This window comes from Bos taurus, chromosome 1, assembly GCF_002263795.3.
Source record: "Bos taurus isolate L1 Dominette 01449 registration number 42190680 breed Hereford chromosome 1, ARS-UCD2.0, whole genome shotgun sequence".
Lineage (NCBI taxonomy): Eukaryota > Metazoa > Chordata > Mammalia > Artiodactyla > Bovidae > Bos > Bos taurus.
Genome location: NC_037328.1, coordinates 117701388 through 117728865, shown reverse-complemented (window position 1 = coordinate 117728865; position 27478 = coordinate 117701388). Strand labels below are relative to the sequence as shown.

Sequence of the window (27478 nt, the reverse complement as noted above, 5' to 3'; positions counted from 1 at the left end):
ATTGCAGCCATGAAATTAAAAGACACTTACTCCTTGGAAGGAAAGTTATGACCAACCTAGACCGCTTATTAAAAAGCAGAGACATTACTTCGCCAACAACAGTCCATCTAGTCAAGGCTATGGTTTTTCCAGTGGTCATGTATGGATGTGAGAGCTGCACTGTGAAGAAAGCTGAGCACCAAAGAATTGATGCTTTTGAACTGTGGTGCTGGAGAAGACTCTTGAGAGTCCCTTGGACTGCAAGGAGATCCAACGAGTCCATTCTAAAGGAGATCAGCCCTGGGTGTTCATTAGAAGCACTGATGCTAAAGCTGAAACTCCAATACTTTGGCCACCTCATGTGAAGAGTTGCCTCATTGGAAAAGACTCTGATGCTGGGAGAGATTGGGGGCAGGAGGAGAAGGGGACGACAGAGGATGAGATGGCTGGATGGCATCACCAACTCTATGGACATGAGTTTGAGTGAACTCTGGGAGTTGGTGATGGACAGGGAGGCCTGGCATGCTACGATTCATGGGGTCGCAAAGAGTTGGACACGGCTGAGCGACTGGACTGAACTGATGGTAAGAACTGGAGCATCCCAGGTGACGTTAGTGGTAGAGAACCCCCCTGCCAACAACACAGGAGATATAAGAGATGGGGGTGGGGTTAGCGGTGGGTTGGATCCCTGGACAGGAAGATCCCGTAGAAGAGGGCATGGCAACCCACTCCAGTATTCTTGCCTGGAGAATCCCATGGACAGAGAAGAGCCTGGAGGGCTACAGTTCATAACGTCGCAAAGAGTCAGACAAAACTGAAGCGATTTAGCACGCATGCATGCATAGTAAGGGGCTTCCCTTGTGGGTCAGCTGGTAAAGAATCAGTCTACGATGAGGAAGACCTGGGTTGGGAAGATCCCCTGGAGAAGGGAAAGGTTTACCTACTCCAGTATTCTGGCCTGGAGAATTCCATGGATTGTATAGTCCATGAGGTCGCAAAGAGTCGACACGACTGTGTAACTTTTCACATGCATGTAAGAATTAATTTAACCTTCTTACACAAAGGACTGGAATCAGGAGAAGACAAAGGAAGGGGTGAAGAAAGTGGCTAGGCCAGTTGTGGCCACTAATACACCAGAGTGAAACCTCTTTAAAGAATGCTATCTTAGTGTTCTCTTGCTAACAAAGAAATAGCCCATGAAACCAAGTAAAACTCCCGAAAGGGAAATTAGATAGTAATCTCGTAAAGAAAGTAAACCCAGCAATACCAAAATGTATGGCCTTGCCTCCTACCTCTTCCAGAACGGTTCCTCCTCTGTGGCTCTTTTACGACTCACTGAATGCTTCAAAGTGTCCCTAGATTTATCTATGGATATTTTTATCTCATTGGAAAAATGAGGCTCACTTCTGAGCCTCCCTAAAATTAGCTCTACTTGTTAGAAGTTCTTCTTGTCAGGGGGTTCTATCACACTCATCTAATGTTGCATTTAAGCAAAATGCAACTTTTTTCACCATTGTTTACAGGTTTCTTTTTCTTTATATGTGGCATTTTACATTCTTCTTGAGTAATCAAAATTACTGCAATTAAGTTAGTTAGGGTCTCATTGAGAAAAAGATTTATGAGTATTGATTTTGATTTAATCATTCATTTTGATTTTGATTTAACCTTTCATTTTGATATAAAGTTATTAAATCTCTATATAAGAACTGTCACATAGATTGTTAGATATTTCTACCACTTTGGTATGACACAATATGATAGCCCTATAAACTTGTCTTTGACTACATAATGAGAAGCTTAGCTTTGTCTAAACATAATACACAACATATTCTAAACTATGAGAGATTAAGAAAACAAAAAGGTTTCTTTTTAAATGTAAATCAGGTTACGTTAATCCTCTGCTTATAACCCTCCCGTGGCTTTCCATTATATTTAAAATAAAATACAAGTTTTTTTGCTTGGCCCCTGCTCCCTGCAGATGCTTCCAGCTCCCTCTCCACCACACACTGGTTTCCACCTCAGGGTCATTGTCTGCACCTGTCTCTCCTCCTTAAATGCTGGCTATTGACAATGAGCTTGCCCTTAACTCAAAAATGTCTTTCCATAGGCCCACCTGCCACACACCTAAGGTACCCTGCCTCCCATCTCCCATGATTGTTTTCTTTCTTCTTAACTCTTGTAAATATTTGAAATTACAACTTTTTTTTTTTTTGCTTTTCAGTGTCTGTTTCCCTATTAAAACATAAGACCTTTAGAACAAGGGACTTTCCTTTTCTAGTCTAATTCATAAGTGTTTTCCCAAGTCTAGAGAAGAGGCCAGCATATAGTGGGGCTTCTAAATATTTTTTGAATGAAGAAACAAATAGATATTTAAAGCTGTTTATTCAGGGATTTCCCTGGTGGTCCAAGGGTTAAGACTTCACCTTCCAATGCAGGGGGTGCAGGTTTCATCCCTGCTCAGGGAACTAAGATCCTACATGCCTAACAGCCATAAAAACCAAAACATAAGACAGAAGCAATGTTGCAACAAATTCACTGAAGGCTTTAAAAGATGGTCCACGTTAAAAAAAAAAATCTTTAAAGATGTTTGTTCAAAATATAAGGCTAATGTTACCAAGAGATTTTTTTCTTTCATCAAAACATAATATTTCCGATGAAAACGAAGTAAGCTGTAGTCAAGTTTTGATTTATGTTATTCACCTTTGTCTCTCTCTCTATAACATTCAGTAGTACCCTTAGCAATACACTTAGATGTTGTTAGATTATTCAATAATGCCAATAAAAATAAACAATAAGAATACAAAAAAAAAAAGCACAACTATTTAAGCATAGTAATTAAGCTGAAAGAAATTCAGTGGAGAATACTTGGATAATGTGAATGAATCATTACCACACAATTCCTCTTTCTTGGAAATATGCATTTTTGTGGAAAAGGTTGATTATCTTTTCTTTCAAGGGTAGAACTGCTGTATTGACAGAGTATCTATACAGCAAGTAAGAATGAAATTTTTATAAACAAAAAAATCTAGAATTAGATCAGTCAGTGAATGAACGTATGCAATATGCAAAAAAAGAAAAATTAGTATCAAAATCAAAAAAGACAGGCTGAAGATGGAGAAAATACCCTAAATGTTTGAAGATGAAAATATATTTGTAACTGGTCAATTTAGTTTAAAAATAGGTAAGTACCACAAAATGGATGCCACAATAATCACAATATGGTTATTCATTAGGGATTTGATGGCCATAACTGGAATGACCTTTCGGTTAGCATTTCACCTTAATTTTGCACTTTTCCCCTATTTCCCTTCTTTTCCAAAGATCCTAGGGAACAGATGGAAAGAGCAGTATTAATTTGCAGAGAAGCAGCTTGTTTCATGGACATTTTAAGTAACATACAAATCCTTGTACAAACATGGATCATGAGTTGAGCTTTTAATGAGAATGAATGCTGTCAGATTTGGATTTCAAGTATTCTAAAGTTAAATGCTAAAAGTGTTTTGTTCCCAATGACTAAAGAACTAGTTAGTTTTGAATTAAAACATAACTTCAAATACAAAGTAGTCAAGATTCCAGCTGTGCCTTTCAACTTTTTGTTCCTTTAAATTAAAAGTAGTCCCATCACCCAGGTTAGAATGACCATCAGATTATTAGCCAACCACACTTCAGTTCAGTTGCTTAGTCGTGTCCAACTCTTTGCGACCCTATGAACCACAGCATGCCAGTCCTCCCTGTCCATCACCAACTGCCAGAGTCTACCCAAAACCATGTCCATTGAGTCGGTGATGCCATCTAACCATCTCATCCTCTGTTGTCCCCTTCTCCTCCTGCCCTCAATCTTTCCCAGCATCAGGGTCATTTCCAACAAGTCAGCTCTTCATATCAGGTGGCCAAAGTATTGGAGTTTCAGCTTCAACGTCAGTCCTACCAATGAACACCCAGGACTCATCTGCTTTAGGATGGACTGGTTGGCTCTCCTTGCAGTCCAAGGGACTCTCAAGAGTCTTCTCCAACACCACAGTTCAAAAGCATCAATTCTTCGGCGCTCAGCTTTCTTTATAGTCCAACTCTCACATCCATACATGACCGCTGGAAACACTTAGACCATCCTTTACGTCCAAATAACATGTATATAAATTTCTACTCAAACATATTTAAAAAAAACTTTGTAAGATGATAATATTAACATACACAGGGAACTATAATCCAGAAGTCTAGAAACTGACAATGTCTTTCAATGTTCTTTTGTGAGTGCAAAGTCATAACTTAAAGTTATAGGTATATCATCACTTGAAATGATACATAATCACAACTGTGCGTATACCAACTTCATATACAAAGGACAGAATAGACAGTGATGATTCACATACCAAAGGATATGCTGTTAAATGTTTGTAAATAAATAGCTCATCTCTGACAGAATACGTCTTCTTCCTAAAATCATGTACACCTCATAACTTTGTTTTTAATTAACAAATTGTATTGAAAATTTTACTACCAATAGCATCACATTCCCAAAGATGCCAAAGATATTATCTTCCCAAAGATGCCAAAACAGTGCTACATGTATTATCTTTTTCCATCCATTCTTTCTCTGGGGTTGGAAGTTTAACACCCCTTTACCACAATGTTGTTTCTTTTTAGTAACAGGAAAACTGAGGGATTAATAAAGACTTGTCAGTGATCACAAAACAAAGTGATAGCAAAACTGGAGATGTAGATTAATTTTATTCCAAGTGGTAACATAATGTTTAAAAAAAATGGTGGGGGGGATATAGTCATTAATAGATTTTCTTATTTAAGCTAGATTTCAAAACCACAGAATTAATGTTTTGGATTCTAAATTAAGTTCCATAATAAAAGAAAGTAGGCTTTAATAGGATATTTATTATTTAGTTCAAGATGCACCCTTTTCTTTCATCAAATTGCTATATTTTGCCTGAACGTCAAAGATCTTTGGGACTCAAGGAAATCTTCAATATTAAAAAAGGACATCATTGTTTGCTAGTATATCACTTTAGAAGAGTATCTAATAGAACTTTTCTTAAATGTGAAAATTTTACATACTTTGTTCTCAAAGTTTGTACATCTCAATTATATTTTTCTTTATAAAAGTATTCATGGAATTTCACTAGCCTTAGTCCTTTTCTGTTACACTTCTTTCCCTTTTGGAAAATAGTATAAAATGGCTTCACTGTAAGGGGTTATTAATAAGACATTATTCCATAAATGAGACCAAAGGTAAATCATAGTAATAAATGAAGTACTTATTATTTAGACAACTGATATTTACTTCTAACAAATGCTCTTGGAACCTGAAAATTAGTCCTCCACTTTGTGTTTTTCTAACAATTTAGTGATAAAATTATAGAAAATAGGGACTTCCCTGGCAGTGCAGTAGTTAAGACTCCGTGCTTCCACTGTAGGAGGTGCAGGTTTGATCCCTAGTCAGGGAACTAAGGTATCACATGCTGCATGGTGCAGTCAAGAAAAAAAAAAAAACTTTTTTAGTATAGAAAATAAATACAAGTTATTTCTAAATTCCAGAAAAATTTCTTTGCTGGAATAAAAACCATCCAATTCCTAATTCACACAAGATAATGCTCAATAAATGTCACTGTCTGACTGGTAGTATTAATTCTAAAGAGTTACTTCTCTTTACCTAGGCAATTGCTTCATTTTTACTGAAAGTATAGCTTTCTTTTCTCTATCCCAGAGTGTTTAGATTATATACTATTACTATTTTAAATATCATATTCATTCATTGAGAAAAAAAAAAAAGTCAGGTTTTCTTGAGTATCTCTGGTTTACATCCCAGGATCTTGTGACTATAAAATAGTTTTCCATCTGGGAATCAATGCTTTCAAATTGTAGTGCTGGAGAAGACCCTTGAGAGTACCTTGGATTGGAAGGAGATCAAATCAGTCAATCCTAAAGGAAATCAACTCTGAATATTCATTGGAAGCATTCATGCTGAAGCTGAAACTCCAATACTTTGGCCACCTGATGTGAAGAGCCAATTCACTGGAAAAGACCCTGATGCTAGGAAAGACTGAAGGCAGGAGAAGAAGGGGATGACAGAGGATGAGATGGTTGGATGGCATCACTGATTCATTGGACATGAGTTTGAGCAAACTTGGGGAAACAGTGAAGGACAGGGAATCTTGGCATGCTGCAGTCCATGGGATCCCAAGGAGTCAGACATGACTTAGTGACTGAACAACAAATTGATAAGGGTAGATGATAACCTAGTAAAATTTGGGGGCATGATGCTCTCACGTGATGAAAAGATCTTTCTGCCATAATTGTTTTGTGTTTTGTTTTGTTTTTTCCCAATCAGTGGAAATATTCCTTAGTTTCTAAGTCATTTTTCCCCCTAAATTATGTCAGATTAAGTCTTTGAGGGAAGAATCAAGCACAGGACAGTCAAGTTGGAAGTGCTAGAGCAGTAACCAAGGAGTCCCACAGTTTCCACCTGCAGTTTCTGGGTCAGGCAAGAAACAAGGATAGTTGCCTTAATACAGCCAGCCTTGAGTTTTGGTACTCCAGGGAGCTTTCCAGTTCCAGTGAGTTATACTACCAAGTTACTTATTATGAACTTTATACACACACACACACACACACACACACACACACACACACACACACGTTGTTGTTTCTTCACTAAGTCGTGTCTGACTCTTTTGCAATCCAATGGACTGTAGCCCACCAGGCTCCTCTGTCCATGGGATTTCCCAAGCAAGAATACTAGATTGGTTTGCCATTTTCTTCTCCAGGGGATCTTCCCAAGCCAGGGATTGAACCCATGTGTCCTTCATTGGCAGGAAGATTCTTTACCACTGAGCCACTCAGGAAGCACCCCCCACCCCAACACACACATACATACTTGAATGTATATCCTGCTTTTAGTTACATGTTGGCTTTTAATTTTTTGTGGGCCAACCAGAAATTACATAGCTTTTTGTAGTTTCATCACAGTTATATGATTTTTTTGTTTGATATAAAATTTCAAACTTATTTACATAAAGCAAAGTTCTTATCATTTCTTAATAGAAATTTTATGCAATGAATTCCTTACATTTTTAAATAGAAAATGTATAAAAGAAGCTAGGGCCTTAAAAGCTTTTGAAAACTTACTTTCAAGATAACTATATTATTAGTTTAAACACACACAAATCCTTCAACAGATAAATAAAAATTCTAACTTTATAAATCTTATTTTTTGCTAAGATGCCTTTAACATCTTTAACTCTATCCTTACTAGAAGTATAGCCCATTACTGATGTCTTCTAAGTTACCTTTGTCATCACTTTCATTTCATAATATATCCTTTAAGGAGAAATAGTCTTATGGATTACTTAACATCTTAAATGTTTCCTTTAAATATAAGAGTAGCATAACAAGTAATCGAGAAATTGATGTGGGATTCCCCTGATGGTCCAGTGGTTAAGAATCCACCTTCCAATGCAGGGTACATGGGTTCAATCCCTGGTCCAGGAACTAAGAGTCTACATACCATGGGGCAACCAAGTCCAAGCACCACAACTAAGGCCTGACACAGCCAAATAAATAGTGGATCACAATAGACTGTGGAAAATTCTGAAGGAGATGGGAATACCAGACCACCTGACCTGCCTCTTGAGAAATCTGTATGCAGGTCAGGAAGCAACAGTTACAACTGGACATGGAACAACAGACTGGGTCCAAGTACGTCAAGGCTGTTAATTGTCACTCTGCTTATTTAACTTCTATGCAGAGTACATCATGAGAAATGCTGGGCTGGATGAAGCACAAGCTGGAATCAAGATTGCCAGGAGAAATATCAATAACCTCAGATATGCAGATGACACCACCCTTATGGCAGAAAGTGAAGAAGAACTAAAGAGCCTCTTGATGAAAGTGAAAGAGGAGAGTAAAAAAGTTGGCTTAAAGCTCAACATTCAGAAAACTAAGATCATGGCATCTGGTCCCATCACTTCATGGGAAATAGATGGAGAAACAGTGGAAACAGTGGCAGACCTTATTTTGGGGGGCTCCAAAATCACTGTAGATGGTGACTGAAGCCATGAAATTAAAAGACGCTTACTCCTTGGAAGGAAAGTTATGACCAACCTAGATAGCATATTAAAAAGCAGAGACATTACTTTGCCAACAAAGGTCCGTCTAGTCAAGGCTATGGTTTTTCCAGTGGTCATGTATGGATGTGAGAGTTGGACTATAAAGAAAGCTGAGCATAGAAGAATTGATGCTTTTGAACTGTGGTGTTGGAGAAGACTCTTGAGAGTCCCTTGGACTGCAAGGAGATCCAACCAGTCCATCCTAGAGGAGATCAGTCCTGAGTGTTCATTGGAAGGACTGATGTTGAAGCTGAAAATCCAATACTTTGGCCACCTGATGTGAAGAGCTGACTCACTTGAAAAAACCCTGAGGCTGGGAAAGACTGAAGGCGAGAGGAGAAGGGGACGACAGAGGATGAGATAGTGGGATGGCATCACCAACTCAATTGCCATGAGTCTGAATAAGCTCTGGGAGTTGGTGATGGACAGGGAGGCCTGGCATGCTGCAGTCCATGGGGTTGCAAAGGGTTGGACATGACTGAGTGACTGAACTGAAGTGACATATATGTATATATGAAGTTGATGTAATAATATAATGTAATTGGACAAGCAGGCATAAAATATTTATTTTCCAAAAGCTGCCCACATAATATCACCCATTGATCATCACTTTTAACAATCTAGTAAATCAATCCAAAATGAAGTTTTTATAAACTCATATTTGATGTAACCAGTTGATCTAACTTATTGATGGAAAACTGTCTCTAACAATTACTTAAATTACAGATTTAGTAATGAAACATTCCATTAGCTATTTTTGCCACAATAGCAGCATTATGTTACCCTTGGTTCCTTTACTCTCTCCCGCCCCCTTAAGAAGCAGGGATTTTATTATGTGGTCTTATTTCAAATCCTGACCTCAGTCATTTGGTTTGGAATACATAATTTCTCCTAAAGTTTAATGACATAGACATATCCTTGTATATTATTTTCAACTAATGACCTAAAAAGTTCTCTGAAATTTTAAATTATCAAAAGATCCTTTGGGATAAAAAATATTTCTATTCTTCAAAGATTAGAGAACTGAATACAATAATTACCTTGATTTATGTCAGTCATGATATGATTGCTAAAGCTGTAATAGATATTAAACTTTGAATTCCATCAAGACACTTTAGATTTTACCTAAACGATGTGTCAAAGAGCCACCTTCCTCTTTTTTTAAAAACTACTTAAAAGAACGACGTTACCATTTTCTTTTGCCAGAGAGTAACTAAATGATGGTAAATTCTCCAGTACTTGCATAGCTGCTTTCTGGACAGGAAAGAGTGCTTTCTAACTTGCTCTGATTGTTCATGGCCCAATCCAAGCCATCTAACACTCTGGCTCTAACTAAGAGTTTCAGAATAAACAGAAGAAAGAACTACAACTATTTAACGCAGTAGGTTCTACATTTATGGAGCCCATAAGCTGATTTCATGCTGAAAGTAAAAACAGTCTCAAGATGTTTAAACGAACTCTTCGATGCTGGAATCACAACAAACTCAGGAAAATTAGGAATATATTGGTAACCTCTAATCTTTTTTTAAACTGACCTCATCCTGGGCAAGTAACCATCTCCTGATGCCATTGTTGGAGACTAAAATTTCTGGCTGAAAGATCCTTTTTCTGACTCAATCTGGCTTGCTATTCTTGGTTAATCGTCCTCATTTCTCTCAATATTTCACTCTTCTGACTATAGTGGATAAAATTCATTTTCAGGAAAGGCTTTTTATAAGTGATTCGGTTCCTCCAGCCGTCTCCCTCTTTATCCTAGCTAAATCCCCCAACCTCCATTCCTATCGCCTTCTTTCACTAAGATTTTGCTAAACATTAGACACAGCAAGCACATGACCTCCAGTTTCCAATGTCTCCGAATAAACCGATATAAAAACCTTCAGTTGGCGCGGCTGTAAGTTTTCCTAGAGTTGGAATTTAAGAGTCTTTAGTTCTTCAACTCTTAAAGACGTACAGGGCAAAATTTAAATTTAAAAAATTTTTTAAATTAAAAAAAAAAAAACCGCTCCCCGTTTTAACCTTTAGCCCCGCCCACTACCCCCCAGCCTCCACGCGAAACTCTGCAGGAAACCGGAGGGGGCGGGGCGGTGACGTCACGACGCCGGTGCGTCACGGAACGGCGGCGGCTGCGGCGCTGGCGGTGGCTGCGGCAGCGGCGGCATTTTAGTCGGCAGCGGCGGCGGCAGCGGGGCTGCTGCTCCTCCCAGCATCCCTGGCGCGGCCATTTCAGCCCCATCTTGGCCGAGGGGAGGGAGCTGCAGCCGCCGCTTCAGCAGTTTGAATTTCAGTTTCTACACGGCCTGCGAACCGGGCGCACCGAGGAAGAGTGGAAGAAGCTACCGCAGCTACCTCACACAGCCGGCGCGCCGTCGCTTGCCGGCCTGCCGGCCGCCGCCCCTCACTCTCTCAGGAGCCGCGAGGGGAAGGCCGAGACCGCCGCCACCGCCCGCCCGCGGGGGTGGCTCCCCCTGTATAGGGGAGGACCGAGCCGGCTTTCCCCTCCCCCGGAGCAGGTTTCCGCCTGAGACAGTCGACATGTCCCTGGGACTGAGCTCCGGCTAGAGCCGGGGAGGGAGGGCCGCCCGCCCGCGCCGAAGCTCCGCCACCCGCCCGCAGCTCCTGGCTGAATCAGGAATCCCTGGCTCCGGACTCGCCACTCCTGCTTCCCTCGGCGTCCGAGAGCCCGGAGCTGACGCCGGCACTGGTTCGAAGAGCCGGAGCGGGGCAGCACCGCCCCTCACGCCGCCGCCGCCTCCCCTTCGCCCTCCCACTCCCACCCCCAGCCTAGGCCTGCTGACCGCGCGGAGCTGGATTGACCACGGCGGCCCGAAGACGCGAGGAGGAAGCAGCCGACCCGCCCCTGGGATAGTGCTCTCGCCGCCACGGGGGGGATTGAATTGAGGCGCCGCGACTGCGGGAGGCGAGAAGGAAGGAGGAGCCGCCGCACGAGTGAGACGGGGGCAGAGCCGTAGAGACCGACTCGGATAAGGAAACGGGAGGAGGATGTCTCACGGAGCGGCCGGCGCCCGGATCAGCCCGTGACTCTTAGAGCGGCGGGCCTCAGACCCCAGCACGGACGCGGACTTTGTCTTTGGGGGCCAGTGTTCTGCCCTTCCTGGTTTCTGGCAAGATCGCGGAGGAGCCGGGTGCCTCTCTGCCCTTCCAGCCTTCCTCACCATGTCCAAGATGCCGGCCAAGAAGAAGAGCTGCTTCCAGATCACCAGTGTCACTACGGCCCAGGTGGCTACTAGCATCACCGAGGACACCGAGAGCCTGGACGACCCGGATGAGTCACGCACGGAGGACGTTTCTTCCGAGATATTCGACGTTTCTCGGGCCACGGATTACGGCCCCGAGGAGGTCTGCGAGCGCAGCTCCTCCGAAGAGACGCTCAACAATGTTGGGGATGCGGAGACTCCCGGAACCGTCTCCCCCAACCTCCTCCTGGATGGACAGCTGGCGGCCGCTACAGCCGCTCCGGCGAACGGAGGAGGAGCCATTTCGGCCCGGAGCGTGGCCGGGGTGCTGGCCAGCACCCTGTCGCCGGCCGCCACCTCAGTCCCCTCCTCGGGGGCTCCCGGCGCCCCCCCGCTCACAGGGCCGTCCGCCACGCCAGGAACTGCCGCCTCATCACAGCCCCCCACCATTTGTAGTTCGCGTTTTCGCGTGATCAAGCTGGACCATGGCAGCGGGGAGCCTTATAGACGCGGCCGATGGACGTGTATGGAATACTATGAGCGGGATTCCGATAGCAGCGTCCTGACCCGGTCCGGGGATTGCATTAGGCACAGCAATACTTTTGACCAGACTGCGGAGCGAGACAGCGGCCTGGGCGCCACCGGAGGGTCGGTGGTGGTGGTGGTGGCCTCCGTGCCGGGCGCGCATGGGCCTGACTCGGGAACTGACAGCTCCTTGACTGCTGTGTCACAGCTACCCCAGTCGGAGAAAATGAGCCAACCCGCCCCGGCCCCGCCGCAGAGTTTTGGCGTTGGGCAGCCGCAGCCGCCGCCGCCGCCCGTAGGTGGGGCTGTGGCGCCAAGCTCGGCTTCGTTGCCGCTGTTCCCGGGAGCCGCGGCCGGGCCGCCGCAGAGGTTGGCAGCCCCGCCGCCCAGCCAGGCCCAGGGCGCCGGGCCCCCGGGGCCCAACGGACAGGGCCTGCCGCTGACGAATGTAACCCTGGCGCAGCCCGGCCTTGCCGTGGGCGCTGCCACCGCGCCCCCGCCCCAGCAGTTCGCGTATTCTCAGCCTCAGATGCCGCCGGGCCATCTGCTGCCCGTCCCGCCCGCCGCCCAGAGTGAGTACCTGCAGCCGCACGTGGCCGGCCTGCAGCCGCCCAGCCCGGCGCAGCCCTCTTCCGCGGGCGCAGCAGCGGGTCTCGCCGCGGTCGCCGGTCTCCCCGCGGGCACCGGCCAGAACGCCGCCTCCACTGGCGCGCAGGTGATGGGTGCGCCCTCCTTGCCCGGAGAAGCGGTGGCCCCTGGGCCGGGCCCCGCGACCGGAGGACCGGCCGCGCCGGGTCAGCAGGCCGGAGTGCCCGCGGCTGCCGTGGGAGGCACGGCGCCGTCGGGCCTGGTTCCCGCCGGGGTCGGGCAGCCGCAGGCCGCGCCTCCGCCGCAGATGAGTGGCAGCGGCGCGCCGTCGGTCGTGCCCAGCGGCCCTCTCGCCGTGGTGCCCGGAGTTGCCAACGTGCCTGCAGCCGCGCCCGCTCCCAGCGTGCCTAGTGTGTCGACGACTTCTGTTACTATGCCAAATGTTCCCGCGCCCCTGGGCCAGGCGCCGCAGCTTTGCAGCCAGCCTCCGGTCAGCAGGAGCGGCAGCAGCATCCAGCACGTGGGGCTGCCCTTAGTGCCCGGCACAGCCAGTGCCCCGACGAGTCTACCGCAGTCTGACCTGAGCCAGTTTCAGACTCAGACCCAGCCTTTAGTCGGGCAAGTTGACGATACTAGAAGAAAATCAGAACCCCTACCTCAACCACCACTTTCTCTCATTGCTGAAAATAAGCCTGTTGTGAAGCCTCCTGTTGCAGATGCCCTGGCAAACCCCCTTCAGTTAACACCCATGAACAGTCTCGCCACCTCTGTATTCAGCATAGCTATTCCTGTTGATGGTGATGAAGACAGGTATGGAAATCTTATTTGAAATATTTGATGGGAATGCTTGACCAAACATTGTAGTTTAGGATGCAATTGTGGGAGATTCTTTTGTTTCTTTTTTCCAATTTGAGGACCTTAACATTTCTAAATATAAAAGATAGTTTGTATTTAATAAAATTGATTTATCGGTTCTTGAAAAGACATTCGTTTTAAATTACTGATGTAAAAAATGGTAGAATTGATGTCATAGCTGTTTATAAGCACCAAAATGGATAGGAATGCAGCATTGTTGGTTCGAAAGGGTGGATATTAGTTTAATCTTCTCGTTTTGTAAGTGGTAGCTAGTAGGTTATGCCCCGTACGATTGTCCCTTTATTAGATGTCGATCACACTTGAACACTTAATGGCAGAGTGTTTTGTCAGTGTGAGTTTTGAGACTAAGACATAAAATGAGTTAAGACTCCCATTCTGGAAAACCAGGAGGCCCTGTAATAGAGAAATAACCATGTAAGATATCTCCAGTGTATCTGGAAAGGGTGGAGAGATAATGATGAAATGTCAAATTCGGCTTTGAAGATCCTGTCTTCGGCCCTTTAATAAAAGAGGACAGGCCAGGAGGCTTCCCAGTGACTTTTTTTAAGATGCCTTTTTTTTTTTTTTTAAAGGCAGAAAGTGTATTGAAAAGATGTTCTTATTTTCATCAATCTTTTTACTTTAGAAAGGGGAGATATGAGACTCTGACAGAAGGGAAAGCTGTAGTTCTTAAAAATTAGGGTGATTTTATAGTAAAAATACGAACGTTAACAACTGGTTCCCTCTAGGGGGGATGCTTTTTAAACAGTTCAAGGGCAGATTGGTGTACTGCCATACCAAGTCCACTACAGTTGATGTTTGGTTATGGTTTAATAAGGATTTCAAGTGGTTTTGAGGAAATGTCACATGAAAATTTGACGTAGTATGTATAATGCAAATTTTAAAAAACTAGCTTATTACCAAAAATTACATTTAAAAATCACAGAGAAAGTTTCAGGTACTTCACAGTTAGAAATTTATTTTCTGGGGTTTTTGTTTTGAGAAAGGTTTAATTTTATATGTGGTAAAGGATCAGAAGTACCTTTATAGATTTCTGGAGTAATTGGTATCTAGAATACGATGAGACCTGTTAAAACTTTTTCTTCTTATTTTCTTCTGAGTTTCTTCACATTCTTTTCATTTTGAATTACCCTTGTATTTTTGTTACATACTTCTGTAGGTTTGAAATGCTCACTGAAATTCATCCTCTCTTCAAAGTTCATCTTTTTTAATAGGAGATTTGCTTGTGGGGTGTCTTTATTTTGAGAACCCTTAGAGAATACCACATGTCCATAAATGAGCTCAGCTAGTCACTGAGAAATTTTATGTGGATGGGACTACCAAGTAAAGACTGATTCCACAAGCCACTCAGAAAAATCCTTCTCTACATTTTCTGCCATATTTCACTTTTCACACATTGGTGCACACCTGAAATGCCATATGAGTTTATTTGTTCACCTTTGGTAATAATCAGCATCTTCCCTTTTCTAGCTGCCAGAAACCAGTTTTTTTGATGAGTTGGTTAATAATCATTTGTTTACCTCTCTGTTCCTGTTGTACATCCCCCCACCTCATATCTCTTCAAGAAATAATGACTGGTTTCCCAGCCCCTCAGCACCCCAAAAAAACACATGCACACCTGTGAACTGAGTGTATTTTTCTGTCCTTCATACCTCTCAGTTTTTTTGCATTTATATTCGCCAGAACTTTAATGTGATGATATGGTATGAAGCAGAGAGATCTGTTGATAAATGGGAACTCTGGGTTGTATCCTTTAGGATATGACCTCAAGGATGCATTTATTTCTTCTCTTTATTAAAAGAGTTGGTAATTTCAAGAATTTGAAGAATCTTATTTCCAAACCTACCACTATCTGAATTACAGATACTACTGTATCAGAGTTCTTATCAATTTTAACAGTTAACCAGTGCTGGGGTTTTCCTGTGTGTATCCTCCTATTTTAAATGTGGCACTTCCCTCCCCCACCCAGTCTTTTAAAATCTTCATTGCTTATCAAATGTGCATTTCTAATTTTTGCTATAGTCTTTCATTGGTTTCTGATTTAACATGCCAGTTTCTAAGATGTAATCTTACACATTTGACTGTTTTGTCACTGGACCAACACACCTGGTGAAGGAATAAATCCATTAAGTAGAAATAGTTTTGGGGTCTTTTTATATTTGTTTTTTAATATGATTTTAAGTTGCCTTTAATTGAAATCTTCATACAGTTTTATTTGCAGTCATTCAGATGTAAACAAAATATTGGAGTGAGAGGTCTTGAGTAATTATTAATAGGTTGACAAATTTCAGATCCTTAAATATTTTTTTAAAAGATGTTTGCTTTTTAAAAAACCATTAAGATGTTAGTAAACACAATCTATTTCTTTGAGAAAAGGAAGGAAAATGGAAAATAAAAAGATTCAGGTGGTTTAAGTTGATATATTAAACACTCTATCTTGTAGATATTGGTTCTGTTACTTAATACAAGGATCTGTATTGGCTCATTTTGAGACCATTTATTTTAAAGAATCAGACCTTATGTACTATCCTATTTTTAAAGGGACTGATGGTTTTGTATGCCAAGTAAGAAAAGTCTTGAAGTTCTCAGTTAACATTGCCCATTGACCTTATATTGTTAATTAGCATAACATTTTATATCATTCTAGCTTAATGGTCAGTTGTTGAGATTATTTAAATTGATTTTGCGTAAACTGGAGGATGTAATAGTGGTTGAAAACATGATTCATAAAAAATACATAGACATTTCTACAGTAAAGGTTACAAAAAATTTTTAAACTACCTATAGGCTTAACAGACTCCAATTTGGTAAAAGGGGGTGGTGCAAAATCTTACTGGCCCTTTTGGAAAAGGAACACAGCACAGATCGTTTTCCATAGATAACTGACCAATGTGAACTCTGTAGGCCACATTCCAGAAACTCATGAATGGCTGCAATTGTGAACTGTCTACTGCAACCAGAAGACTGTTGAAAACCTGATTGTAAGGATCCTCTAGTGGCAGATATCTTTATATCTTGTTAATAGTTTTATTTGTGTAGTTTGCTAATGACTGCTGATAAAAGAGTATAAATTGTGAGTGTTAAGTGGTGTGTCCTGGTATGTGCTATAAACACAGATTTTGTTTGTATAGTTGTATACATAGATACGTGTATGAGATATACATATACTTTTTTAAATGAAGTTTTTTTTTTTTTACTTGACATTTAAGAGAATTACGTAAATGTGTATCAGGAGGCAAAACTGTCACTCTTACTGTGTTTTAAAAACCTGTAAGTAACTTTCCAGAGCTCTGAAAAAACTTAACTGCATTTAGTCTTTAAAAGTGAAAGCTCCTTACTTGAATCTGTATTTCTTTGGGAGCTTATGGTTCCTTATCGATATTGAATTTTGCCTTGTGGCTTTATAGTTGATGTTTAAACCACATACTAGATACCATCTTATGCCTAAGTACTCTTACTAAGGATTTTGTAGTCAAAGTTTGATTGACATCAAATGAGTGACATTGTTATTTAGTATAAAAACTGATATTGATGCATTCATCAGAGTGCCTCACTGGTATGCTTTAGTCATAAAACCTGGCTCTAAGTCAAGGACATTATCATACATTTCCAGAAAGGCCAATGATCAAAAAGTGTCTGAAATTCTTAAAACCAGGAATTGTATCAGCAGGCATATGGCCTTTTTTATTCACGGTGACACAGTTGTTTAAAATTTTCTGTGAACTAAATTGTATGGATTGAACATTGGTTAACTTCTTTGGAAAATATAAGGGCTTTTATGTGTGTGGGTAAGATACATTGCCAAGTTAACGAATTTATTAACAGTCTTTTTCTTGAAAGGGATGGAGGGTATTTTGAATTATAGTGAGAAGTTTTTCTTTTTTTTTTCAGTACTGGTAGTGGGGTATATATTTTCTCCCTTATGAGAATAAATGTAAGACCAGTCTGTTCTTTGGGAATTTTGATAGCACTAATTTGGAAATAATAAAACATGATACTAGATTTATGACCTGGTACTTGGTAATTCAGTTGGTAAAGAATCTGCCTGCAGTGCAGGAGACCTGGGTTCCATCCCTGGGTTGGGAAGATCCCCTGGAGAAGGAAATGGCAACCCACTCCAGTATCCTTGCCTGGAAAATCTCCTGGACAGAGGAGCCTGGTTGGCTGCAGTTCATGGGGTCGCAGAGAGTCGGGCATGACTGAGCACACTTAGTCTTTCTAAGCACCAGAAGTTGGAGGGCCTCTAGAGTCCTCTAGTAACAAAGAGCTGCCCCACCAATCAGATGGTAAAGAAATCAAAATGAATCTCTTTCCTGAGGAATGGTTTGATAGGGGAGTATAAAAGAACATTGACTTTTTTTTCCCTAAAATGGTAGATGCTGAGGGGTTTAGGGAGTAGGAAGTAATAGCAGATAACCAAGACAGAAGTAAATATAGTGAAATAATATGGAATATGGTCTCAAAAGGAATAGGAACCATACCATGTTACTAGTAAGGAACAATGGTCTAATTTCTTCTTTTAATAATTGTTTTAGACCAGTATGTATTTGCTTTTCCAGAAAGATACTATTTCTTAATTGAATTACTCTTTAAATAGAAGAGAGGCTTTACAAAAACAGGTATATCTGGTTAAATGTAGCCTGAATAATAATGTTCTAAGGAATCTTTTTATTAGTGGGAAGAGCAGATTTTTAATAAGTCTTAATTGTTGACAGTGTTGAAGGGATATGTGTAGCAAAATTTCTGAATTGTAATAAATCCCTTAAGTTTTTTTCTTTATACTAAATCAGTAGTCTTGTGATTTGAAGCTGTTCTTTTAAATCATGTAATACAAATTACTGCATCCACAAAGAATATGCATTCCTGAGTCATTTGTATAATTAGGTCTTTACCAGAATAATTCTTGAACATACCAGATGATTCAATATTTGTTATATTCTTAACCTGGCTTTGCTTAGGGTAAAAATTGGGACTCCTCTGTAAAGATTTAGGAACAGTAATTTGTATCATTCTTATACATTATTACATGATTTTTCATAATATATTTTAATGTATACTCTTCCGATTTTGACTGGTAACATTAAGGTATATTGATTATCTGCTCTACTTCTAAAAAGTATGTGATTGGTTCTCCTTTTAAATCAGGTGAATTAAATTTCATCTATGCTACTTTGGACTGCTTACCACTCAAATTTAAAGCATCAAGTCAGGTTAAAGTTTTTAGTTTTAGTTTTATGTCTTTGTACTCAAGCTACCTTTTGTTAAAAAAAAAAAACGAACTCATACTCTTTAAGTTGTACATTTATATATGACAGTTATGTGAAAATTTTGTAGATCATTGAGTTAATACTGTTCACCATGGACATAGACGATTAGTAAACGTCCTGATAATTAATACTCATCACAGTAGGCAAGACAAATAAGTGAAGTCTAAATGTTAAATTACTTAAAACGTCCTTTCCCATAAACTCTTACTAAAATCTGATTAAAGAATATAGATATCCAGAAGAGAAACTGATTAATTTGTCAATTATTGTAAATAATGCTAGTGTGTTTTAAATGTTATCTGTAAAGATTTAGGCTATCCATCTTCATTGTTACACAAGTAAATTGTTTAATCTGTGTATGAAGGATACTCAGTTTAAGGCTGACTAGTTTCTAAAATAGAACTAGAATTCAGTTTTAATAACTGGTATTATAAGTAAACCAAAACAAATCCATGTTATATGGTCTACCTAGCTTTTGAAAACAAAGGAGAGGGGGTTCTTGATCAAATAATCTATAGTGTGTTTAGTTATGTACCATACGGCATATCATGAGTGACCATTACAGATGATGGAATCAAGAGTCTTCGGTTTTGATCCAAAAATGAAATTGCATGGCATGGATATAATTAGAGAAAAGGAGACATTGGTTCGGGCCAGAAAAATTCATGATATAATAAGTGGTTCAGAAACTTGTGTTCTAATCCTGGCTTTTCCATCATTTAGCTGATTTATTTGGTCAAGTCATTTAATTTTCTTGGTTTTCCTCATTGGTAAAATTAAAATTTGAGCCTTTGGTCAGACTTTAAGATTCCCTAAGTCCATACATGAGAGAGCTGCCAACTTAAACCTTCCTCTTGGTAAAACCCTTTTCCTGCCCTTAGACTAGTGTGTGACCCCAAAAATGAAGTTTACAAATACTCTGTAAGCAGGTTGAATGCCCAGAAAAACATTTGAAGTGGCAGTATGTCAATCATTCAACTTTCTCTGCGTTCTCTGAGTAGTACAGACAGAGATACAGAAATAAGACTTATCTTCTCCTTTAAGATCTCAGGATTTATGGAAACAATTACCAATTGTATACTTCATTGTAGGCTGTGATGGAATATTTAAGTTATTAATGGGAACAATTTAGGACATCTAGTCAGATTTGTGTAGGGAGGGAATAGTTAGATTGATTTCTGTTTAAATTATTCTCTGCATAGGTAATACATTTACGCAGTTCAAAATTCAAAATATGCAAGTATAAATTGAAAGCCTTTCTGCCACCTCTGTCCTTCTACCCAATTTCTGTCCTCAGAAGCAACCCATTATTACTTTTGCATTCTATGGAAGCTAACTCTTGAACTGAATCTTAAAAGAGTCATTCAGGTTGGGTCACTGATGAAAGAAGCAGATGATTTTCCAAGTAGGAGGGCAGTTTTGTGTAACAATGTGGAAGAGTAAGACTGTCAGATGTGGAACATGATGTGATTAATTTGACAGTAACCAGAATGTTTAAGGGCTTAAATGTCACAGAAAGGAATTTAAGTTTGTGATTGCTGTTCTTGAAGTTTCTTAAAGCTTTTATTGTTTAAGTAGTATGTATCTTGGAACCATTCCAATACTCTTTATAGTGATTATTGTATTTTTAATTAAAATCTTGTGATAAAGTTGTATATAAGGAAATCCTGGGGGAGATCTGAATCCCAGAGGTAGAATTCTCCAATAGAATGGATTAAATAACTTGGTGTATACCTGGCTCCAGGTTCATGTATTCTGCTTGCCTTAAGTAGTCTGTTTGCCCCAGTAGTACCTTAATAATGGTAAAGTATTTGGTATATGTTAATATACTCTACCAAAAGTTGATTTTTATATAACACATTTAGAAATCATAACCCTGTATTAAACACAGACCAGGCTTAATTGTTTTAGAGCCTATGTATACATAATCTCATTTCATCTTTTCAGCAATTGTAGTGACTGTTTTTCTCCCCTTTTTTATGATTAAGGAAACTGAGGATTTGAGTCACATAGCTATTAAGTCAAACAAGGCACAAGGTCAGATTCAGGCTTTCTGACTCCACAGCCAGGGTTAATTTTATTACTTTCCTGGCTATGAGATAGGGTAAAGGAAAAGCATCTGTAGACACTGATCTGTTGTGTTGTAACCTTTTACCTAAAAGATGTTTTTTAAATCATTTAAAGTTTGTAGATGATAATGTTGGAGAGATGGCCCTTGTTCCTTTGCTTACTGTGTTTCCTTGGTTTCTATTTAGAGATTTCTGAAGTTGAGGTACATATGTTTTTTCTTGCTATTATAGTTGGCAACCCTACAGAGATAGTATCTTTAGCAGGTAGACATATGTCACATTTAACTTACTTTCTCAGGTATTACATTCATGTACTTGATAATTATCATGACAGACTATTCAGTATATAAACTCAGAGAATGTTTATTGTCTGCTGGTGTTGAAATTTTGTCTAGGAGCTGGCAAAATTTTTTTACAAATAGGAAAATAAATGTTTTCCTGTAGCAGGCTGAAATAAATTGAGAGTAAACCATACCTCAGTCTTTGAAGAAGTGCTTCTTTGGCTTTATATTTAAATGAATATCTTATATTTATATATAAATACTTTATATTTAGTTTACATTGACATCAAATATGTTAGAAAAGTGGTTTCAAATTTTATTTCTTGAGCAGAAGAGCATTTGTGTCCAAATCTCCATAAAATTCAGTATTTCTAACGAATTTTTAATATCAGTTGCTTCTTGATGCCTTCAAATATCATAGACTATAAACTTGAAATGCTCCCTATTAACAGTGTTTTCCTTGGACTCTTGATTTCCTCAATTTTACACCATTCCAAAACAAAAGTCTTTGATCTGGCCCTTCAGTATTTACAAATGGCCCTTTTGAAATTCGTGATCAACTAGTTTTCATAGACTTGACTCCTTTAATCTGTGCCTGCTAATCAGTGTTTTGAGATTAATTGTTGCTATTTGCTAAAAAGCTCTCCGTGTATGGATAACATCCCAGCTTAAGTATTCCAGAAACCAAAAAATTCATATTTTGAACACTATATAAATGTTTATCCCTGGAATCTCAACTATTTAAAAAATTTTATACTGCATAGATTGTATAACTCCATATGGCTTATATATTTTGAATATATATGTAAAAAGGAATTGTTAACTGCCAGCTCTTGCAACCCAAATGTTTAATTCCAGACTTACAGAGTAAGTTCTAAGTTTACTCTTTGTTATTTTCTTGTATTCACTACCTTCCTTTTTGTGTCACTTTGTTTATTTTAAACCCAAGGTCTCCAAACAGACCTGTGTGAATAGCAAACTTGTTCCCATATGATCTTGGGTGAGACTGCTAAAGAAAGCCAAATTGAGTTTTCAGTTGGTTTAGTTGGCTTTCATTTAATTTGGCAGACAGATTTTCTAAGTACAGTGGGAAAAAAAAAGCCATGGTAAATACATCTAGAGAGGGTACAAGTTGTTAAACGATAACAACCTCTTCTTTCTTTCTTGATAATTAGTCGGTCTAGTCAGTGCCTTCAGTTGCCTTGGACTTAGTCAAGAGAAAAGTGCAGGAGTAGTAGAATAGAAAGGAGTTGAAGTAGGGAAAGCAAAAAGAACACATACTGAAGACTCCTAATTAATCAAACAGTTGCACTGATGACATGCTGGCATCTAGTGTCTGTCTTTCTTAGTTTGGGATCATCTAAAAGGTACCTTCTGGTTAAAATTTAAAATGCCTTGTTTTTTTTTTTTTTAATTCAGTAGATAATATATCTTGAATTTTGTAATCATGGAATTCTATTGAGTGTTTTATTTGGTGATCAATGATACTTGTTGATATTTGGTTGTTATTCCAGTAGAACTTGGAAATAGTTTTCTTATTGTACTAGCAATACTGCAGACTCTCCTAAGGCACTAGTTAGGATCTCAGAATTTCCATGTTGTATCTGAAGTTCATTTTGATGATTAAGATAATGGCTGTCACTTACTGAGCATTGACAGAATGCCAGGAACTTTATATATAGTCTCAGTTCTTGAACCACCCTGCAAGGCTAACTGGTAATATCACCATTTAACTGATAAAGAGACAGACCTAGAAAGGTTAAAATTTAACTCTGCTGTATGCTTAGCATAGTAGTTTGAGTATAAATTCTGGGATCAGATTGCCACGTAATTAGCTTTGTGACATTCAGCAGGGTCTTCTCTCTGATCCAGTTCCTGTGTCCATGAAATGGGAATAATAATAGCACCTACCTCTTAAGACTGTTGTAGTATTGAGTTAATAAACGTAAAGCACTTAGAACAGAGTCTGGTAGGTAATCAGCACTTAGCTTGCTTAGTCTTGGCTTGCTGCTGTGACTCTGCTACAGCATGCATCAGGAATTATGGAAGTGGTATGGCAGGTGTGCAGGTTGGGAGCTGGGGGGACTGGAAATATGCTGGGGTGGCAGAGAAACTGGCAGTCACCTGAGAAACAACTTCTGAGATGCGAAGTGAAACAAGCATGCTGGGAGCTTGCCCGTCAAGATTCTATAGGATAGCCCTAGGGAGTATTTCTCCAGGGAATTCTTAGAACTGGATGGTGATAAAGGCGTATAAGCTCTTACCCCTTAAGGGGACACTCTACAAATGAGAGAAATTAGAAAGCTCCCCTCTAGTTGCAGCACCATTTTGTGAACACTATACCTGAGAACAGCTTTGTTAAACTGTTGACATGTGTAGGGATTTATAAAGGCATCTGATACAAAATAGTTGCTGATTAAGCTATGAGTTGATCACGCTCATAGGCATATAAACACACACACACACAACTGGATGCTAGTTAGTATTTAATTTTATCTGTATTACCCCATTCTTTTCCTGCATTGTTGTCGGGGTCTGCTGGATTTTGTCCAGTTTTTAAATTTCTTTTGAAATGTTTTTAATCAAGCTAATGGGTTTTTTTTTTTTAATTAAAGTGGTTGCACTGTGTTAGAAATCTAAAATATTCCTTCTTTTTTTGAAAAGTAGTGATTTTACTGTACTTTCTCAACTTCATTTCCATTTGATTCTTGGGTCTCACAGGAATCCTTCAACTGCTTTCTACCAAGCGTTCCATTTGAACACGGTTCAGGAATCAAAGAACCTCTGGGATAGGTATGAATATTTGCATATGAAATGCATACATGCAACAATGTATGCATGAATTGCTTTGCACAGTTTCTCATCGTTAAAACTGATCTTTATTATTTTGGGAGGGGGGGGAATCACATGGTATTTAGCATGAGACAAAGCAGCAAAATAAACCAAAAGGACAATATGTATTTTAAATAGAATATAAACATACTTTCTTTGCACTTTAAAGTATATTTTTGAAGGGCTTACTCTATTGGATTTTATTACATGAAATATCCCCTTACCCATGTGTGTTTAATATAAAAATATGTTCTATTAAAAAAAACCTACAGTTAACTTTGTGCTGTTTTATATAATTTCTCTCTAAAAAGCCTTAGTGACTCAAAGCAGAATGTTATTTCATGTTAAGAAATTGGGGAAGGGAAAAGACTAAGGTATCAAAGTAGCAATCGTTTAATTCTTAGCAAGAGAGTTTAACCTTAAGCTTGTTTGCTAGAATTCACTGTATCTGCATTACAGTTTTATAAACACCTGAAATAGTTTTTCTCACAGAAATGTTCTATAATTTTTTTTTTGTAACTTTTTAAAGTATAGACTGAAGTCTTGGACTTCGCATGTGGCAAAAGATACTTTGGTTTATCTTTCTGCTTAATACACATTTTAGATAGTATATGCTGTGTTCACTTATTTTGCTGAATATTTATTAGCACTCCATCAATCTGTGTCTAATTAACAGAAGTTGAGTGCAAACAATGTTTTTAAAATTCACACAAAGCTTTGTTAGATTCTTTTAACTCTGCCTGGCAGCGCATTTGTGTCCTTTGGCATAGTTTGGATAACACTCATGGACTGAACTCCATCTCATTAGAATAAAGTATTGCTGCGTGCATGTACATGTCATGCTAAGACATGGTCTGTAACAGTCTTTTAATTCTTAGGCTTGATTTACTGTATCACTCAGGATATTTTCTAACAAACTATCTTTTTGATAATGTGTTCCTTACTTAACTGGAAATGTTTTAAAATGGTTACTTGTAGAACAAGAAGTGTATAATGTATAGTGCTGTATTTATAGATTCAATTTTTAAATTGTACAGCTATAGCAATATCGAGACATAAATGTAAATTGTGGCATGAAACAGCATGAAGTTTTAATCATTCAGATGGCTTACCAGTGTAGCCAGGGTGAGTACTTTAGGGATGTACTTTATACTTTTCCCTTAGAGAAAGGAAAAATCACACTCTTCTTAGAAATGTTATAAAATGTTTGTTAGATATAAGATAATTTATTTGAAATAGCTAACTTTCATGAGCTACTATGATAGCAATATGAATAATACCTATTATTTTCATCAAAATGATTTAGAAAGGTTTGAACTTTACTTTTTATAATTTGGATCTAATTAAAAGATTTCTTTTCATTATAAAGCAGCCAGAGAAGTTGCCGCCTCATCACCCGTTACCACTAAATACATGTTTTCTTTTTTAGATCCTAGAAATATTTAAGGTATCAGAAGTGAGGCAAGTTGTTATATCTAGTTTCTCATGGGTTGAAAATATTTTCTCTTCTCCTTGGATCCTCTTTTGTCCAGAGCCAAAGAAGTATAACAGATACTTGGATAGTTGTCTATAGGGTATTAGTGCCAAAATATAATCAGAACTTTTATTCTAGATCAGCCATTCTTCACTGTAAATTGACATGTTGTTACCAAGATGAAAAACTCAACCCCATGGAAACTGACTAGTTGTTTCCTTTTAGCTTTTCATCTAGCTTAATTTTCAGTTGAGAAGAGGAGTAGTGGCTGGCTTTGTTAGTTCTAAGCATCTACAGCTTCAGTTGGCAGATATCTAATATATCTATTAGTAGTTTAATACCTGTAAAGTATTGTGGCACTGTTTATTCTTTTTCATTGCAGACAGAGGTTGAAGATTAATGTGTGTTAAGCTTTGAAAAATATCTCACCAAATTGCCTTATTCATTTTTGACTATTATAAATTTAAGCTTTTTTAGATATTACTAATTTGGCAAGTCAGTATTTTTTAAAGTGAAAGTGAAGTCTCTCAGTTGTGTCCGACTCTGCGACCCATGGACTGTAGCCCACCAAGCTCCTCCATCCATGGGATTCTCCAGGCAAGAATACTGGAGTGGGTTGCCATTTCCTTCTCCAACAGTATTTTTTAAGGATGATATTATTAAATAGACCCCATTAAAGGATTTAAGGGCCCTATACATTCCTTACATCATTTACTCACTAAGAGGTATAAATTTGTTTATTAGTGTGTATATATATGGTATTTCAGGCTCCTGTTTATGAAATCTTGGAAATCATTTTCGGTAGGGGCAGCTTTTAAGGCCTGTGCCAATTTTTATTAAACCTGCCCTAGATATCTGAAGATCCTTGGGTTTGCCTTACTCAAAAGACTGGAATCTTTTTTGCCTAGAATTCTTTTAGCAGACTATCTTTTAATCAAAATGTAGGTAACTGATATATCTTTCTCACATTGACTTAGAGCTATCTAATGGCCTTTTTGTTTTCTCTACTATTTAAATTAGAATTAGCAAGCTGAGAGACTTTGTGTCAGTCGGCCTCTGCCTATATTTAGATAGTTCCTCTTTCTGTTGATATCCAGTGCTTTATTCAGTTATTATACTAAAGTCGAAGCTCCTGTCAAGCCTTCCTTTCCCTTTTCCTGTAGGTGCCATCATGTTCTGTCTTCCCCATTTGTCATTTGCAGAGTCCTCAGGGAATCAGTGAGCTGAAACCATCACCAAATAAAGAGCAGTAGATTCTAATAGCTAAAATAATACAACTTTTTCTTAGGAAACCCAAATTAAGTGCATTGACTGTTTTATTAAAATGAATAATGTAGCTTCCAGGTTTCACTTTTTAAGCCCTGTGCCAGTGTTTAGTGATAGCCTCGCCTGTTGGCATTTCAGAACAGTAACTTGAGAATTTGACTTCCTATTTTTCTTCTTTAAAAAACCAACTTTCCAAACTTAATTCCTGGCATTGCTTTGTTGCATCACAGAATTAGTTTAGAAAGTTACCCTGATAATCACTAGGGGATAGGCTCTCACTGGGAGTCCTTTGTGTGCGTAAGCTAAGGGTAAGAATTTATAGCAAACAGCTTTTACCCTGTTGTAAATATCGAGTCAGGAAGATAAAGGAATACTAAAGGGAAAAGATTTTACCTCTTCCCTTTAGAGTAAAGAAAAAATCAGGTAGCTTGTAAGGATTTATCCTTACTGATAAACACTTAGAAATGTTTCTGCCTTAATGAAGAAAATACTTAAAATGTAGTTAAACAGTTAGAGTAACAGTGGCTAGGTACACCATCCGCTTGAGTCTTTTTGTCCTTCCCTATGACAGCACCAAAATTTAAAAGAGAAATGAATAAGGAAAGTAGTACACATGAATTATTAGCTTAAAGTGAATAAGTCTTTGGGTCTTTTACTCGGTTACTTGATGATTTCAATTAAGTCTTTATAGTGATTATTTACTTTTCTCTATTTATATTTGGTTTCTAAATTGTTGCATTAAAATGTTCTTATTAAATAACATCAAGTATTTTGTGTTAGGAGTATCCCAAGTGGCTCAGTGGGAAAGAATCTACCTGCCAAAGCAGGAGATGCAGGTTTGATCGCTGGATTGGAAGATTCCCTGGAGAAGGAAATGGCAACCACTCCAGTATTCTTGCCTGGGAAATCCCATGGACAGAAGAGCCTGGCGGCTACAGTTCATGGGTTGGCAAAAGAGTCTAATACAACTTAGCAGTGAAACAACAAGAACAAATTTTGTGTTAGAAAAG

The 27478-nt window shown here is 39.3% G+C and overlaps 1 protein-coding gene across 5 annotated transcripts in view; it reads left to right on the top strand.

The window, feature by feature from the left end:
* Positions 1–10188: 10188 nt before the first annotated feature.
* TSC22D2 (TSC22 domain family member 2) overlaps positions 10189–27478 on the top strand; it is a 51778-nt gene continuing 34488 nt past the window's right edge. For 2 of the 5 annotated variants that reach the window (XR_804448.4, XR_009494393.1), the window contains exons 1-2: positions 10189–13213; positions 23618–23689. Coding sequence is in view for 2 of the 5 variants with exons in the window: in NM_001144101.3 (NP_001137573.1) it covers positions 11271–13213; positions 23618–23689 (2015 nt within the window). In the remaining 3 variants the exon portion in view is untranslated. The remainder of the gene's footprint in view (positions 13214–23617; positions 23690–27478) is intronic. The other 3 variants (XR_804450.4, XM_005201819.5, NM_001144101.3) reach the window with 2 other exon arrangements.